This window comes from Trachypithecus francoisi, unplaced genomic scaffold (assembly GCF_009764315.1).
Source record: "Trachypithecus francoisi isolate TF-2019V2 unplaced genomic scaffold, Tfra_2.0 Lachesis_group9, whole genome shotgun sequence".
Lineage (NCBI taxonomy): Eukaryota > Metazoa > Chordata > Mammalia > Primates > Cercopithecidae > Trachypithecus > Trachypithecus francoisi.
Window position 1 is genome coordinate 55,474,666 of NW_022681474.1, and position 14,658 is coordinate 55,489,323.

General features: G+C 44.0%; 1 protein-coding gene across 1 annotated transcript in view; it reads right to left on the reverse strand.

Annotated features, from left to right (window-relative positions):
- The window catches only part of LOC117082257 (WASH complex subunit 2A-like), a 63,528-nt gene extending 49,641 nt beyond the window's left edge, over positions 1–13,887 (reverse strand). Inside the window, exons 1-5 of the mRNA XM_033208883.1 lie at positions 13,705–13,887; positions 13,470–13,592; positions 11,957–12,121; positions 4,168–4,230; positions 1,938–2,111 (exon numbers count right to left, since the gene is read on the reverse strand). Of these exons, the coding sequence (XP_033064774.1) occupies positions 1,938–2,111; positions 4,168–4,230; positions 11,957–12,121; positions 13,470–13,592; positions 13,705–13,707 (528 nt within the window). The 5' untranslated portion in view covers positions 13,708–13,887. The remainder of the gene's footprint in view (positions 1–1,937; positions 2,112–4,167; positions 4,231–11,956; positions 12,122–13,469; positions 13,593–13,704) is intronic.
- Positions 13,888–14,658: the final 771 nt, after the last annotated feature.

Here is a 14,658-nt window from a genome sequence, read left to right on the forward strand (position 1 = left end):
GGCCCCAACAACACATGCTGGAGATCTTCTGCCCATGTCAGCCATCTTCTCCTGTCAGTCCCACACCAAACACGTTAAAAATTTAGGGTTGGTCGGATGCAGTGGCTCCCACCTGTAATCCCAGTTCTTTGGGAGGCTGAGGTGGGTGGATCGCTTGAGGTCAGGAGTTCAAGACCAGCCTGGGTCACCATGGTGAAACCCCATCTCTACTAAAAAATACAAAAATAAGCCAGGTGTCGTGGCGCACGCCTGTAATCCCAGCTACTTGGAAGGCTGAGACAGGAGAATTGCTTGAACCCAGGAGACAAGCTGCAGTGAGCTGAGATTGCACTACCACACTCCAGCCTGGGCAACAAGAGTGAAACTGTCTCAAAAAAAAAAAAAAAAAGGGTCAAGGGTCAAGAAAGTGCTCCACTCTTGTACAGCCTCCTACTTCCACTGCTGAAGGAAATGCTGTCCCCTGTGAGGCACTGCCCTTCGGCAATGATCTCTCTTCCTTGTCAAAGGACCCTGGGGCAGGGGAGAATAATTCTGATGCTTCACACAACAGAAAGATTGGGAAGGTTAATGTAAAGGTTCAACGACGTCACAGCAACCAATGGAGTATAAGGCAAAGACAGCGTGAATTTGGACTAATTCTCACTGACTCAGAAGACATCCCCAAATCCTCCTACAAAAGAAAAGTGTACTTCCACAACTTTCTCTGCCAGGGGAAAAAAGAGAAAGTGCTATCTGTCTTGGAAGTATCACATGTGGTCCAGGCAATACGTTTCCCAGAGTCCACTGCTGACTTTTAAAGACATACAGTGAAAATCCAAGCAGCAAGTGTACTGGTCAGTGCCAAATGATCTGCCTCAATTTGGTGTGACTCAGCAAAGCTCAAACTGGACGAGAAATGTTCAGCTAAAGAATGACTAGAAGAGTTTGGTTCAGGCCAGGTATGGTGGCTCATGTCTGTAATCCCAGCACTTTGGAAGGCCAAGGCAGGCAGATCACCTGAGGTCAGGAGTTCAGGACCAGCCTGGCCAACATGGTGAAACTCTGTCTATACTAAAAATACAAAAATTAGCTGGGTGTGGTGGTGGGTGCCTGTAGTCCCAGTTACTAGGGAGGCTGGGGCAGGAGAATCGCTTGAACCCGGGAGGCGGAGGTTGCAGTGAGCTGAGATCGCACCACGCACTCTAGCCTAGAAGACAGAGTGAAACTACGTCTCAAAAAAAAAAAAAAAAAGAGTTTGGTTCTGTGGCATGTTTTAATTCGGAAGGCCTTATGTGTCACAAGGCCTCTTCCTGTAAATCACTGTGGTAACTTCGTGTTCACTACTGAGAGACTCTGTGCTGCCCCAATTATCTCTCTGAACAATGTGGGAGAAAGTCTTAGTCAAGCAACCAACACTCACTAGGCTATGAAGGAGCCTGGACATGAATGTTCACAGCAGCTTCATTTGTATTTAATAATTGCCCAAACCAGAAACAACCCAAATGTCTTTCAGCTCTTCTGCAGTCTTCCTTAGTCCAAGCTACATAATTTCAGGTTCCCAACACTCTATCTCTCTTAAGCCTCCCCACCCTTCAAACCCCAATTCAAATATCATCTTTGCCCCAAAGTTCCAGCTGGAAGTCAGTTCTGTCTCAGGGCATTTACAATGGTTACTCGTATGAATGTCTCCTCTCTCCCACCAAACTGCAACACATACCCTGAGAGTAGAGGCCATGCTCTGCATCTTTGCACCCCCAACTTGACATGTTGCCTTGCACCTCACAAGCACTCCATCAGTGCTCGGGTAAAGTGAGTCTTTCTGGTGGAGTCAATGTGACACTACTAAGTGACATACATCCCAGAGGTTAAGTCCATCACTTACTAATTAATCGTGTGCCCAAGTAACATAGCCCAAACGTAACAGGTGTGTGATAAATATTTAAATTGAATGTCTTCACCTTTGGTTCAAGGATCAGTTCCACCCGCCCATTAGCATCATCTTCCTCAGAGTCTGAGTTTCCTGCTTTGATATCAAGTTGCTCAAAGGCACTGTCCAATACTTGTAAGCCATAGTTCACAGCCTCCTGGACTTTAGGAATGAGATCTACTTCTTTCTGCTCCCGAGTTTTCTCCTACAAAATAAATACCGTGCAATATGGATCTCCAACATACTGATACCACCCCAAGAGAATACTGTGAATGTTCTCTAAAGCCTAGCCTCAAGCTCCAAAAAAACTTATTTAAAAATGTTAACAAAGTCAAATTCTGCTGAATGCCTTGACACAGACTTTGGAATAAGACTGCAAGTTTTAAATCCCAAGTTTGCGCCTTTCTGGACATGCATCAAACTACCTAAGGTTCCAGAGCTCCAGGGTCACTGTCTACAAAAGCAGAGGTGCAACTACTATGTGGAGAAGTATCCTAACAATGAATGCACGCCGTTTCCCCACTGCTGGAGGGCCTAGACTCTCAGACTCACCATGACTATCCTACAAGCCCTGGTTATCCCTTGGGTAATTTTAGGTGTTAAGACTTAGAAGGAAGGTCACAGAGGTCTTATTTTTCAATTACCAGTTTAAAAAGACCAAAAAAAAAAAAAAAATATATATATATATAGGAGAACTACAATTATTTTATAAATCTGTTCTACATCAAAAGGGGTCATTTTCATCTCTGGTCTATTCTGTGTATACCCTACAACAATGCCCCACTCAAGAAAAAAGGTTTGTTCATATCCCCAACAGGCTGAGAATCTCCCTCAGGTGTCCTCTTCCTGCAACAGCAGCTCTCAGTGGCAGTCCCCGCAGACACAAGTGTGCCGTTGTGAGAAATACCGAAAAATATTTAGCGTCATTTCCACCCCCTCACAAATATTCTAGAAGGAACCCAACCACACAGTGTTGTTCTGAGGGCCAAAGGCAAAAAAAAAACTCTATGAGTATTTTAGTCTTTTATCTCAAGTACTGAAGTCTTTCTAACTGAACTTTTTTTTATCTTGGTTGTGTATTTTTCTACTTGGATATGCTTGATTCTGAGTTGAATAGCTAATATTGTACTGAGTTTGTGAAAATGTGTGTGAAATATATAGCAGTTTTTAAAAATAGTTCACTAAATACCTATCACCTTCAAATTAAACCCTGAATTGGTATAACCAGATACTACTGCACTTAAATGGCTAGCAAATCCTTGAGTTCTATTAAAAATAAAATAATCTGCTGGGCACGGTAGCTTATGCCTGTAATCCTAGCACTTTGGGAGGCCAAGGCGAGCAGATCACTTGAGGTCAGGAGTTTGAGACGAGCCTGGCCAACATGGCGAAACCCCGTCTCTACATAAATACAAAAAAATTAGCCAGGCGAGGTGGTGGCACACGCCTGTAGTACCAGCTACTCGGGAGGCTGAGCCAGGAGAATCACTTGCACCTAGGAGGCAGAGGTTACAGTGAGCCAATTACGTGCCACTGCACTCCAGCCTGGGCGACAGAGAGCCTCCATCTCAAAAAAAAAAAAATTTTTTTAATATAAAATAAAATAACTGGTTTTTTTTTTTGTTTTTTTTTTTTAATGCTGGCAACAGGCAGAACGATAGCTGGTTTCGAATACCCTTTTCCTAGTCTAACAGCTTCATCTGTTACAAGTAATAATTGCTGACAAAGCGCCAACCTTCACAGGTAATCCATATTTTCTGAATAAATGAGAACAAATTCAAAGCTACTCCAATAATAAACTTATTCACCGTCCATGTGCCTTCCTGAGTGGAAGAAAAAGGAATCTCTGCTGGAGTGCTAAGAAGTCAGTGTGACCCAGAACCTCTTAAGCTATGTTTTGGGCTCTGGTGTGAGAAGACCTCAGGAAGAAGGTTGGTCCATCTGTAATTCAGGAAGCCACAGGAAAAAAATGACCTCTGTGACCCTCCAAATCTGTAATATTTACTATCTGGCCCTTTACAGAAGAAGTTTGCTGACTTCTACTCTATTCTTATACCAGAATTCAAGGATTTGATCTCTGTATTAGTTAATACACTACATTTCAGAAACAAAAGAAAGAATCCCCTCTTAGGCTGCTGTCAGCAGCAGTCCCTCCCTTTCCCACCCCCGCCCACCATCCCCCAGCTCCCACAAAACACATAGATCTCCATCACACTTTTCAAAGTCAGAAACTCAGCTGAAGAGTGATTTCATACAAGTACCTGCTCCGTTTTTTCTGCCTCAGCCTTGAGTACTGGCTCCTCCACTTCTTCATCGTATACACGCTAAATATGGAAGCAAACTCAATGTTAAAAGGTCAGCACCTCATTGGAAATAAATCATAATATAAGAATCAAACACGAAGTAACTAAGGACAAAGATGGGGAAGGAAATGGTTATTCAACAAAGGGCTGAGACTACTACTAGTGAGTGTCCGTAACAGTGGGTCATGGACAAACACCATGGTCCATTCACCAAAAAAAAAAAAATTTTAAATACAAATGACTAGGAAACATGATGAAACTTTAACCTCATTTAAACCAAGAGCTGCAAAAACAGTATGATATCAGTTTTCACACCTTTTCATTTAACCTAATAATGTTGATGGGCAATGATACAGTATTCTCGCCCCAGGTTACAGAGAATATCAACTGGTATAATTTATCAACTAGGAAACAAGAACTTTAGGATTTTGAACAAGTAAAATGGTAAAGGCAAAACTTATTTTCATTCATTTGCTTAAAATGGTTGATAAATGTTTATTATCCCATTTGTATGAAAGCAGAGAGAAAAATCTACCACTGACTTGCCAGAAAGGCTGGGCACTTGACTGACCCTGACAGCATGGGTAGGCAAGACTCTCTTTTCCAGAACAGACCCACTGCTCTGCCAGATCACTGTGATTCTTGGTTTTTAAAATTATTTTTATGTTTTAAAAACTACCAAAGTACAACACGCATGTTATAAAAAGTCAATATAGGCCAGGTGCAGTGGCTCATGCCTGTAAGCCCAGCACTCTTGGAGACTGAGGCGAGGGGATCACTTGAACTTAGGAGTTCAAGACCAGCCTGGGCAACATAGTGAGACCTCATCTCTACAAAAAATAGAAAAATTAGCCAGGTGTGGTGGTGCGCACCTGTAATTCCAGCTACTTGTGGGGCTGAGTCAGGAGGAACTCTTGAGCTTGGGAGGTAAAGGCTGCAGTAAGCCCTGATCGCACCACTGCACTCCAGCTTGGGTAACAAAGTGAGACCCTATCTCAAAACTAAAATGAAATGAAATTAAAATTTTTTAAAAAGAAAGAAATAAAAAGTCAATATAAATGAACTGATGAAAATCTTCTGGCATTAGTGGCTGTGATTATAAAACTTTATGAGTACACTAAAAACCACCAAACTGTATACTTTTTAAAGGAGTGAATTTTATGGTATGTGAATTCTATCTCAATTTTTTAAATTTTAAGTCAATATAAAGGCACATGTAAAAGAGACGTATTTTAAAATAGTTCCCTCCCTACCCACAACCTGATCCTTGGAATACCCAATTTAAGCCTGGTGTGTATGCTCGTTTCCTGAGCCTCTTAACACAAATATAAGCAAACGTGCACATATTTACAGCTCTCCTACCCTTCCTGCTTATTTATTTATTTATTTAGAGACAGAATCTAGCTCTGTCACCCAAGCTGGAGTGCAGTGGCACGATCTTGGCTCACTGCAACCTCCACCTCCCAGGCTCAAACGATTCTTTTGCCTCAGCCTCTTGAGTAGTTGGGATTACAGGCGCGTACCACCATGCCCAGCTAATTTGTTTTTGCCTTTTTTTTTTTTTGAGAGGGAGTCTTGCTCTGTCACCCAGGCTGGAGTGCAGTGGTGCCATCTTGGCTCACTGCAAGGTCCGCCTCCTGTGTTGACGCCATTCTCCTGCCTCAGCCTCCCTGCCACCATGTCCAGCTAATTTTTTTTTGTATTTTTAGTAGAGATGGGGTTTCACTGTGTTAGCCAGGATGGTCTTGATCTCCTGACTTTGTGATCCACCTCAGCCTCCCAAAGTGCTGGGATTACAGGTGTTAGCCACCGTGCCTGGCCTGCATTTTTTTTTTTTTTCAGTAGAGAGGGGGTTTCACCATGTTGGCCAGCCTGGTATCAAACTCCTTGACCTCAAGTGATCCGTCAGCCTTGGCCTCCCAAAGTGCTGGGATTACAGGTGTGAGCCACTGTGCCTGGCTGAAACTGGTTATTTATGTATTCTTTTTACCTAGAGAGGGAATAAATAAATCTTAATAGCCATTCCCAGATTCTATGCACAAATGTGTAGAATTCCCTGTCACCAGCAGCGTACTCAAGTGCCCATTACCCAAATCTTTGCCAGTAATGGCTCCTGTCCACTCATCTTTAAGTATCTGCCAATCTGATCAATGTTGTTTTTAAATGATCATTTTAAATGATCATATCCTCTAACCCAACATTCTACTTCTTGAAATTTAGCTCCAATGAAAATTATCATAAATGCAAACATCAGAATGTTCATGGTATCATGATTTCCAACAGAAAGTCACAAATACCAAATTTATAATTCTATGCAATTCCAATCAAATGCTAATAAAATATTCTGTGGCACAATATAGTAAGATAATCTTGCCGGGGGCAGTGGCTCACACCTGTAATCTCAGCACTTTGGGAGGCTCATGACTGTAATTCCAGCACTTTGGGAGACTCTCGCCTGTAATTCCAGCACTTTGGGATCACCTGCCATCAGCAGTTTGAGACTAGCCTGGCCAACATGGCAAAACCCCATCTTTACTCAAAATATAAAAATTAGCTGGGTATGGTGGCGGGTGCCTGTAATCCCAGCTACTCAGGAGGCTGAGGCAGGAGAATCGCTTAAACTTGGGAGGCGGAGGTTGCAGTGAGCCAAGATTGCGCAATTGCACTCCAGTCTGGGCAATAAGACTGAAACTCCATCTCGAAAAAAATAAGTAAGTAAAAGATAATCCTCAAATTCACACAGAAAAGTAAAAAGCCAAAGATTGATAACCATGACAATTCTGAAAAAAGAGAATATGGGGACTTGCCCTAATAAGACATCAGAAATCTGCAGTATTTAAGATTATGATACTGGCAGATAGCAGACAAACAAAACAAACAGTAGAGGGCAGAAACAGACCCACAATTCCATGAAGGCCTGATTTTATTTTCACATAAACACACACAAACATTCATACGTAATAGTCAAGAGGAAAAGAACTACACAATAAAGGTTATCTATAAGGGATAAAAATGAAATCTCTCTCTAGGGAAAAAGAATAAAAAGTTAGCCAGGCATGGTGGTGAACACCTGTGGTCCCAGCCAGCTATTCGGGAGGCTGAGGTAGGAGGATGGCTTGAGCCCAGGAGTTTGAGGCTGCAGTGAGCTGTGAGCACCACTGAACTCCAACCTGGGCAATAGAGGGAAATCCTGTCTCAAAAATAAAAAAAGAATAAAAAGGCAGAGATACCAAGGAATCCCCACCCAAATGATTAGAGTTAAGGACAAATATGCGGGGTTGGCACCTTTGAAGCAAATGTGGCAAAATATGAAACTACTGATGCTAGGTGCTACATTTTCTTAGCACTTGTGGTTTCTCTCTGAAGTTTACTATTTATTTATGAAACATTTATGTTATTTATGAAACATTTCATAAATAACACTTAATATTGGGAGATTAAATAAATTATGATATGGCTTACGAACCAAAAAAATAAGTTCACAAAAGTCTCAAAGATGGGTTAAGTAAGCTCTCATTAAGAAAAAAAGTAGGCTGCAAATGTAAATACACACACACATACAGTCATCTAGAAAAGGTTAAAGTTAAAAAACAAGAACAGAAAGAAATACACTGAAAAGTTCAATGGTTGGTTAATTTGGAATAGCTGATTTTTTGTAGGTTCAATTATTTATTTATTTATTATTATTATTTTTTTTTGAGGTGGGAGTCTCGCTCTGTCACCCTGGCTGAAGTGCAGTGGCAGGATCTCAGTTCACTGCAAGCTCCGCCTCCCTGGTTCACGCCATTCTCCTGCTTCAGCCTCCCGAGTAGCTGGGACTACAGGCACCTGCCACCATGCCTGGCTAATTTTTCTGTATTTTTTTAGTAGAGACGGGGTTTCACCATGTTAGCCAGGATGGTCTCAATCTCCTGACCTCGTGATCCACCCATCTCGGCCTCCCAAAGTGCTGGGATCACAGGCGTGAGCCACCACGCCCGGCCTACTGTAGGTTCAATTCTTTTAAGCCTGACATCTGCATGGGAAATGGAATTAGAATATATGTACTAAACACCGGGAGTCTCCCCTTCAGCTGAGGAAATTTCACATGATTTTTCTTTTTCTTACTTTTCCTAAATGCTCTATAAAGATCAGAAATCACTTTGGTAATTTTCAAAGTCAGGACCCCAAAAAGGTAAGTAAATCTAAAAAGTGAGACTTTAAGACCTGGCAGCTACCAAGGTTACCTAGCAGCAGCCTGCAGCTAGAAAGCCAAACATGACATCTAAGAAACCTAAACCCACCGGACCTAAAGCCCATGGGGTCTTTTCAGGGTGAGCAGGACTATGCAGTCTCAAGTACTTCATATCCAGCAGATAACCAATGCTAACTTCTTTCATCCTCACCTGCTAAACTCACAGCTTCATGTGTTTTGTGATCAATTTACACTCAGATAGCTATACCCAGGCCTGTTAAATATCTTTACTATTGACCCTTATCTGGGGAGACAAGGTAAAAGGGGAAGGTGGGGAAGTGGGGAAAAAGGAACCAGGGCTGGAGAGTAACAGATTATACACAGCCCCGGTGCCTTTCATTTATGCATACTCTCATTCATTCAAGTATTCACTGGGTCCCTAAGTATCAGGCTTGTGCTGGACCCTTCAAATATATTTGTTGTTAAAAATATGGGGCTTGATTTAGCAGGAAGGTTCAACTCATCAAATCCCATCAATAATTGTAAAATTACAATTATAAGAAGTCTACTAAAGAATGTGATGCTTCAAGTGCTTTTATCCAGGGGGTCTGCCTAGTGCAGAGGGTCCAGGAGGAAGTAATATAATTGAGCAGAGACCTAGAAGACAGACAGATATCAATCAAAGGGTAGAGGCATAGGAAGCAATGTAAGCAAAGGCCTCATAGCAGCAGGGCATATGGCATTTCCAAGGAATGAGAAGGCTGGAGTGTCAAAAGCAAGAGGCATTATGTAAAACAAAGCAGGTCTAGGTGGTGAGGGAGAAGCCTGTGCAGGAAATTATATACCAATAAGGCTTTTGGGCTTCACCTCCTTCTCTCTAATTGCTGAGTACTTGGCAGTTTCAGCAACTCATGTCTGTTTCTTTAATAGAAAAGTAGAAAAGGAGGCAAACATGACCAAAATTCAGTTTTCATAAATTAACAGGAAGATGATCTGGAAAATTAACTCATTTATGCCTAGTGTTCCACTATTGGAACGCTAAGCTTGTGGGAGTTACATATATCCTACTGCTCAAGGTCATTGCCAAGGTCTGGCTTCTCACAAAAAAAATTTTAACCTTGGGCATAAACGGGTTAATTTGTTTCATTCTGGAATTTTTTTTTTTTTTTAATTTTACAAAGCTAAGATTTTGAAACAATTGACTTTAAAAAGAAAAAATCCTCCCTCACCAGTTCATTTAACAAACAAAAGTCATTAACTACGGCACTTGGTATTTCAGGATGCAATTCCTAAATTAACAGATTAATTAAGCCTTTAGAATTGTGTTGCCTTCTAATTAGACACTAGAACACTGGCCAATGTTAATTAGTATTTCTTTTCCCTCCAAGTCCCCTCTTGAGCCTTTACTAATGGTACTAATTTCTCTTGCCCTAGAAAGTCCTGACTGTTCTCGCCCTAGAAAGTCCAGATTGTTTCACAAACTTTATAATACAGTTTGCAACTTTGTGGCTGCCTCTGAGGCTAATTAATAAAACCCAGAAAGTTATCTGACTTTGAATATTTCTGATAAATTACCATGAAACCAAATGGCACCATAATTAAAGCTGGAATTGTAATATCTAAGTACTGATGTCAGGATTAAAAAAAAAAAAAACATTAAAAAAGCCAGATTGCCGGGTACAGTGGCTCACGCCCATAATCCCAGCACTTTGGGAGGCCAAGGTGGGAGGATCACGAGGTCTGGAGATCGAGACCATCCTGTCTAACACGGTGAAACCCCATCTCTACTAAAAATGCCAAATTAGCCAGGTGTGGTGGCAGGCACCTGTAGTCCCAGCTACTCAGGAGGCTGAGGCAGGAGAATGGCATGAACCCAAGAGGCAGAGCTTGCAGTAAGCTGAGATCGCACCACTGCACTCTGGCCTGGGCGACAGAGTGAGACTCCGTCTCAAAAAAAAAAAAAAAAAAGAAAACTTCCCATATCCTTTGCGACTGGTGCTGCAGCACTGACTGTAGAGAAGTGCTGACTACCTGATCCAGCAAGAAAAGTACAGAATGAAAAGAACAGGAGTGCTTAAAAGGACACCAAATTAATCTTGATGAAAACATTATGGGGCTGTGCACACCAGAGAAGCTGAGTCTTGAGTCCCTGACTCTTCCAGTGAGATAAATGATCAGGACCAAGCATGGACATTCTGTGTAGACAATCAGAAAACTACTGATTTCACTTGAATACTTTTTTTTTTTGAGATGGAGTTTCGTTTGCTGCCCAGGCTGGAGTACAATGGCGGGATCGCAGCTCACCGCAACCTCCGCCTCCCAGGTTCAAGTGATTCTCCTACCTCAGCCTTCTCGAGTAGCTAGGATTACAGGCACGCGCCACCATGCCTGGCTACTTTTGTATTTTTTTAGTAGAGACGGGGTTTCTCCATGTTGGTCAGGCCCGTCTCCAACTCCCGACCTCAGGTGATCTGCCCGCCTAGGCCTTCCAAAGTGCTGGGATTACAGGCTGAGCCACCGCGCCCGGCCGAATACTTGTTATTTTTCAAACTCATGAGTACTCCTTTGCTGTTAAAGGAAGTAACTGGCAAAGAGATCTCTAAGACCTTTATTAATATCTTTATTTTACATATAGCTCTCCAAAAAAAGACAGGAAGTGTCATTTAACTCGAGCTACTAAAAAATGCACAAACATGCTGCACAAGTTGACGACGTGGCAATATCTGGTATTCTCTTAACTATTCTAAATCTTGGGCTTTTTAAATAATTTTGTGATTCTGAAAATTTTATTACTTTATATCTAACAATCTCAGGAGATAGCTTACTTTAATAATCCTTTTTCCACAAATGAACGCTGATATTCAGAAAGCTGGGACACCCTATGAGAAACACAGGTCTGTTACCTAAGCTTCCTTTCCATCTTCATCTCTTAAGTCTCCACTCTGCTCCAGCCACGCTTACTTCCTTTGTATGCTGGAATTACACTATTTGCCAAGGGAGAGGCTCTATCTAATTTACCTGTGTATTCCTACCATCTAGAAGAAACTCAGTAAACAGACAAAAATCACATATAGATTTAAGCTTAGTAATCTGTTTATAGCTGATTCCATAAGTTCAACCATCATAAACTTTAGTTGAGAATATTGCAAGTATACATATATATCCCCTGAATATAATTTATCAGAACATAATGAACCCAATCAACAACTGAAACCACATGCTGGTGTCCAGAGGGTCTAACCAGGTATACAGCTGTCCTTACAGATCATGCCACAACAAAGGTAGTGTGAGTGCCACAAAATTCAGCACAATTGCTGACTACTCTCAAAACTGACAAAAGATGGAAGCACTAAAGTATAAGAAAATTTTATCATTAGATTTTTTTAGAGGCTTGGAAAAAAGGACTTAAAACTTTACAAATAAAAAAGAGGCATTAATCCCAGAGAAAAAAACTGTAATTACCAAGAACCACACTTCCACCAAAATTTAGGAGGGAACCTAACAGTAAGTTATTTAAAATTACAGTATCTCCTACTCCCAAAAAAGGAATTATGATATAACTAAATAACTCACATTTTCAATGAACTGGGTATTAGAGAGCATAAGGAAGTCATTGAAGACATTATGCAGGCGACAATCTGTGGCTTTGGTTTCCCGTATTAGTCCGTCCACTTGTTTCTTGATTTCATGGGTCCTAGAGATAGTTTGCTGTGAGAATTCCTGTAGAAACTGTAGTAGCTATTTTAAAAAATAAACATACAGTAGCATCAGTGTTATATGTATCTATTTTGCATGTCACATCAAAAAAGAACCCATTTCCTTTCACCTTTGAGTGTTAGAATGCTAAAGAAATGCTTTTTTTTTCTTTTCTTTTTTTTCTTTTTGAGACGGAGTCTCAGTCTGTCCTCCGGGCTGAAGTGCAGTGGCGCCATCTCCGCTCACTGCACCTCCCGCGTTCAGGCAATTCTCCTGCCTCAGCCTCCCGAGAAGCTGGAATTACAGGCGCCCACCACTACTCCCAGCTAATTTTGTGTATTTTTAGTAGAGACAGGGTTTCACCATGTTGGCCAGGCTCGTCTCGAACTCCTGACCTCGTGATTCGCCCACCTCGACCTCCCAAAGTGCAGGGATTACAGGTGTGAGCCACCGCGCCCGGCGGGAATGCTGCTTTTGACAAGTACTAAGACCAAGTGACATTGAAAACTCTAAGAAAGCTCATCAAAAGAGTGGCAGTGAGCTAATGGGACACCGATCTTGTTTCTGGAAAAATTTAAAATCCTTGTCTGGCACTAGGTGTGATGGCTCACGCTTGCAATCCCAGCACTTTGGGAGGCTGAGGCGGGGTTATCGTTAGAGTCCTGGAGTTGGAGACCAGTCTGGGAAACATAGCAAGACCCCCATCTCTACTAAAATTAAATAAATAAACAAATCAGCCAGGTGTGGTGGACACCTATAGTCCCAGCTACTCAGGAGGCTGAGGTGGGTGGATCACTTGAGCCCCGGAGGATTCAGTGAACCAAGATCGAGCCACTTGCATTCCAGCCTGGGTGACAGGGCAAAACCCTGTCTCTTTTTAAAAGTCCTCTTTGGTTGTCAATCTACAGAGGTCACAGACCAAGGGTGAGCCAATCAACCACCACTCTTATTCAAAAATGCTATTCATCTGGGACTCTGGAAGAGTTCTGAGCTTTTTGGGCCCCCGATTTGAAGAATCCCACTAAAGGATATCCACATACTGGCTTGCCTCCCACCCCAGTTAGTCCAGGTCCCAACAGGAATCGCCTCCCTAGTGCCCGAGCAATCCCTCAGCGTGGGGGAAACGGATCTCCCCTCTGAATGGAGCTGAGCGCATTGCCAGAAACCCCGTGAAGGGAACGCCGCGTCTGGACAGCGGTCAGGGTCTGCCCCTATCCCTGGTGGCCGGGGACTGCCAGGGTGGCATTCTCGGGGGCTAAGCGGGGCGTGCGTTCCTAAAAGGGCAGGCAACGGGACCGGCCAGGTGCAGGGGCAGTCGCCGCCCGGTCCTCCCGCGCGCAGGCCAAGCGTCACCCCTGCCGCCCTCGCGTCCCCGGGGCCCGCCTCTCACGCCCGCGTCGGCCGCCAGCGACCAGCTCTGGCTGCTCCTACGGATCTCCTCCACCGACCACGGCCGTTCCCACACGGGCTCCGACGCGGGCGCCTGCTCCTGGTCGGGGGTCGTCCGGTTCATCTGCAGCGAAAAAAACGAGAAGACAGGCTAAGCCTGAGGGCAGCAGGGACGGCGACCCCAGCCCAGGCCGGCCCCTCTCCTGCCCGGCCGCAGCCCGGCCCGTAGCCCTCACCATCCCAGCCACCCGGCGAGGTGGGCTCCTAGGCCACCCGCACGCGCAGAGGACCGCAGAGCCCCGGAAGCCCAGCCCCAGCCAAGCTGCCCGGGACGTGACCGGCCTCACGTGACCTGATGTCACGTGACAGAGCCCGCACGTGATCCGACCTGCGATGCTGAGGAGATGAAGCTGCGGAAGTGGACTGGGACTGGAGTTTCGGGTTCTACGCTAGGTTGGGGCGGAGGAAGCTGGAGGAGAGGGGAAGACGCCAGGGAAAGCTGCAAAGGAGGGCTGGCTGGATGGCGCTGCGGCCTAAGGCCCCAGGCAGCGGCGCGGGATCGGCCACAGCACGGGCCGCCAGTCCGGCGGGTCTGGACAGAGGGGACCTCAAGCAGCCATTGGAGCAAACCAGTCTGGGAGCCTTCGACGTCGACGCTGTGGGCGAAGGAAAAGGCCTGGCCTGCTGCCTCTTCTCTTGCCGCAAAATCCGCTGCTGTGAAGGAGCTGGCAGGCGGGCGCTCTGGAGATAGAGAATCCTCATCTGCCTGGGCATCATCTTGCTCTTTATGACCTGCTTGGCTGCTACTGTGTAGGGCCTGCTTTGCCCTCTCAGCCTTGCCCTCAAGTTCAAGGACAAGCTTTTCATTATGACAAGCATAAAGCTCTTTATAATTCGTCCTCCACTCTCCCAGCTCAGGGCTCCAGCTGTTCTGTCTCACACTTCCTTGAAGTTCCCTCTGCTGAGTCGCCCTTGTGCCAGACAAACTTACTTATTGAAATAAAAATCCCACTTTCTTTCCAGTCATGTGTGCCCAAGGGCGAGTTATTTAACTTTTCTGAGCTTTCCTCAGTAAAACGAAGCTACATATCTTGCAAGGATGTGATAGTAAAGTGATAATATTGTAAAACAGCTGCCACGGTGCTCGGCCTAGGGTGAGCCTTCAACCTAGAACATGCTGCTGCCCCCAT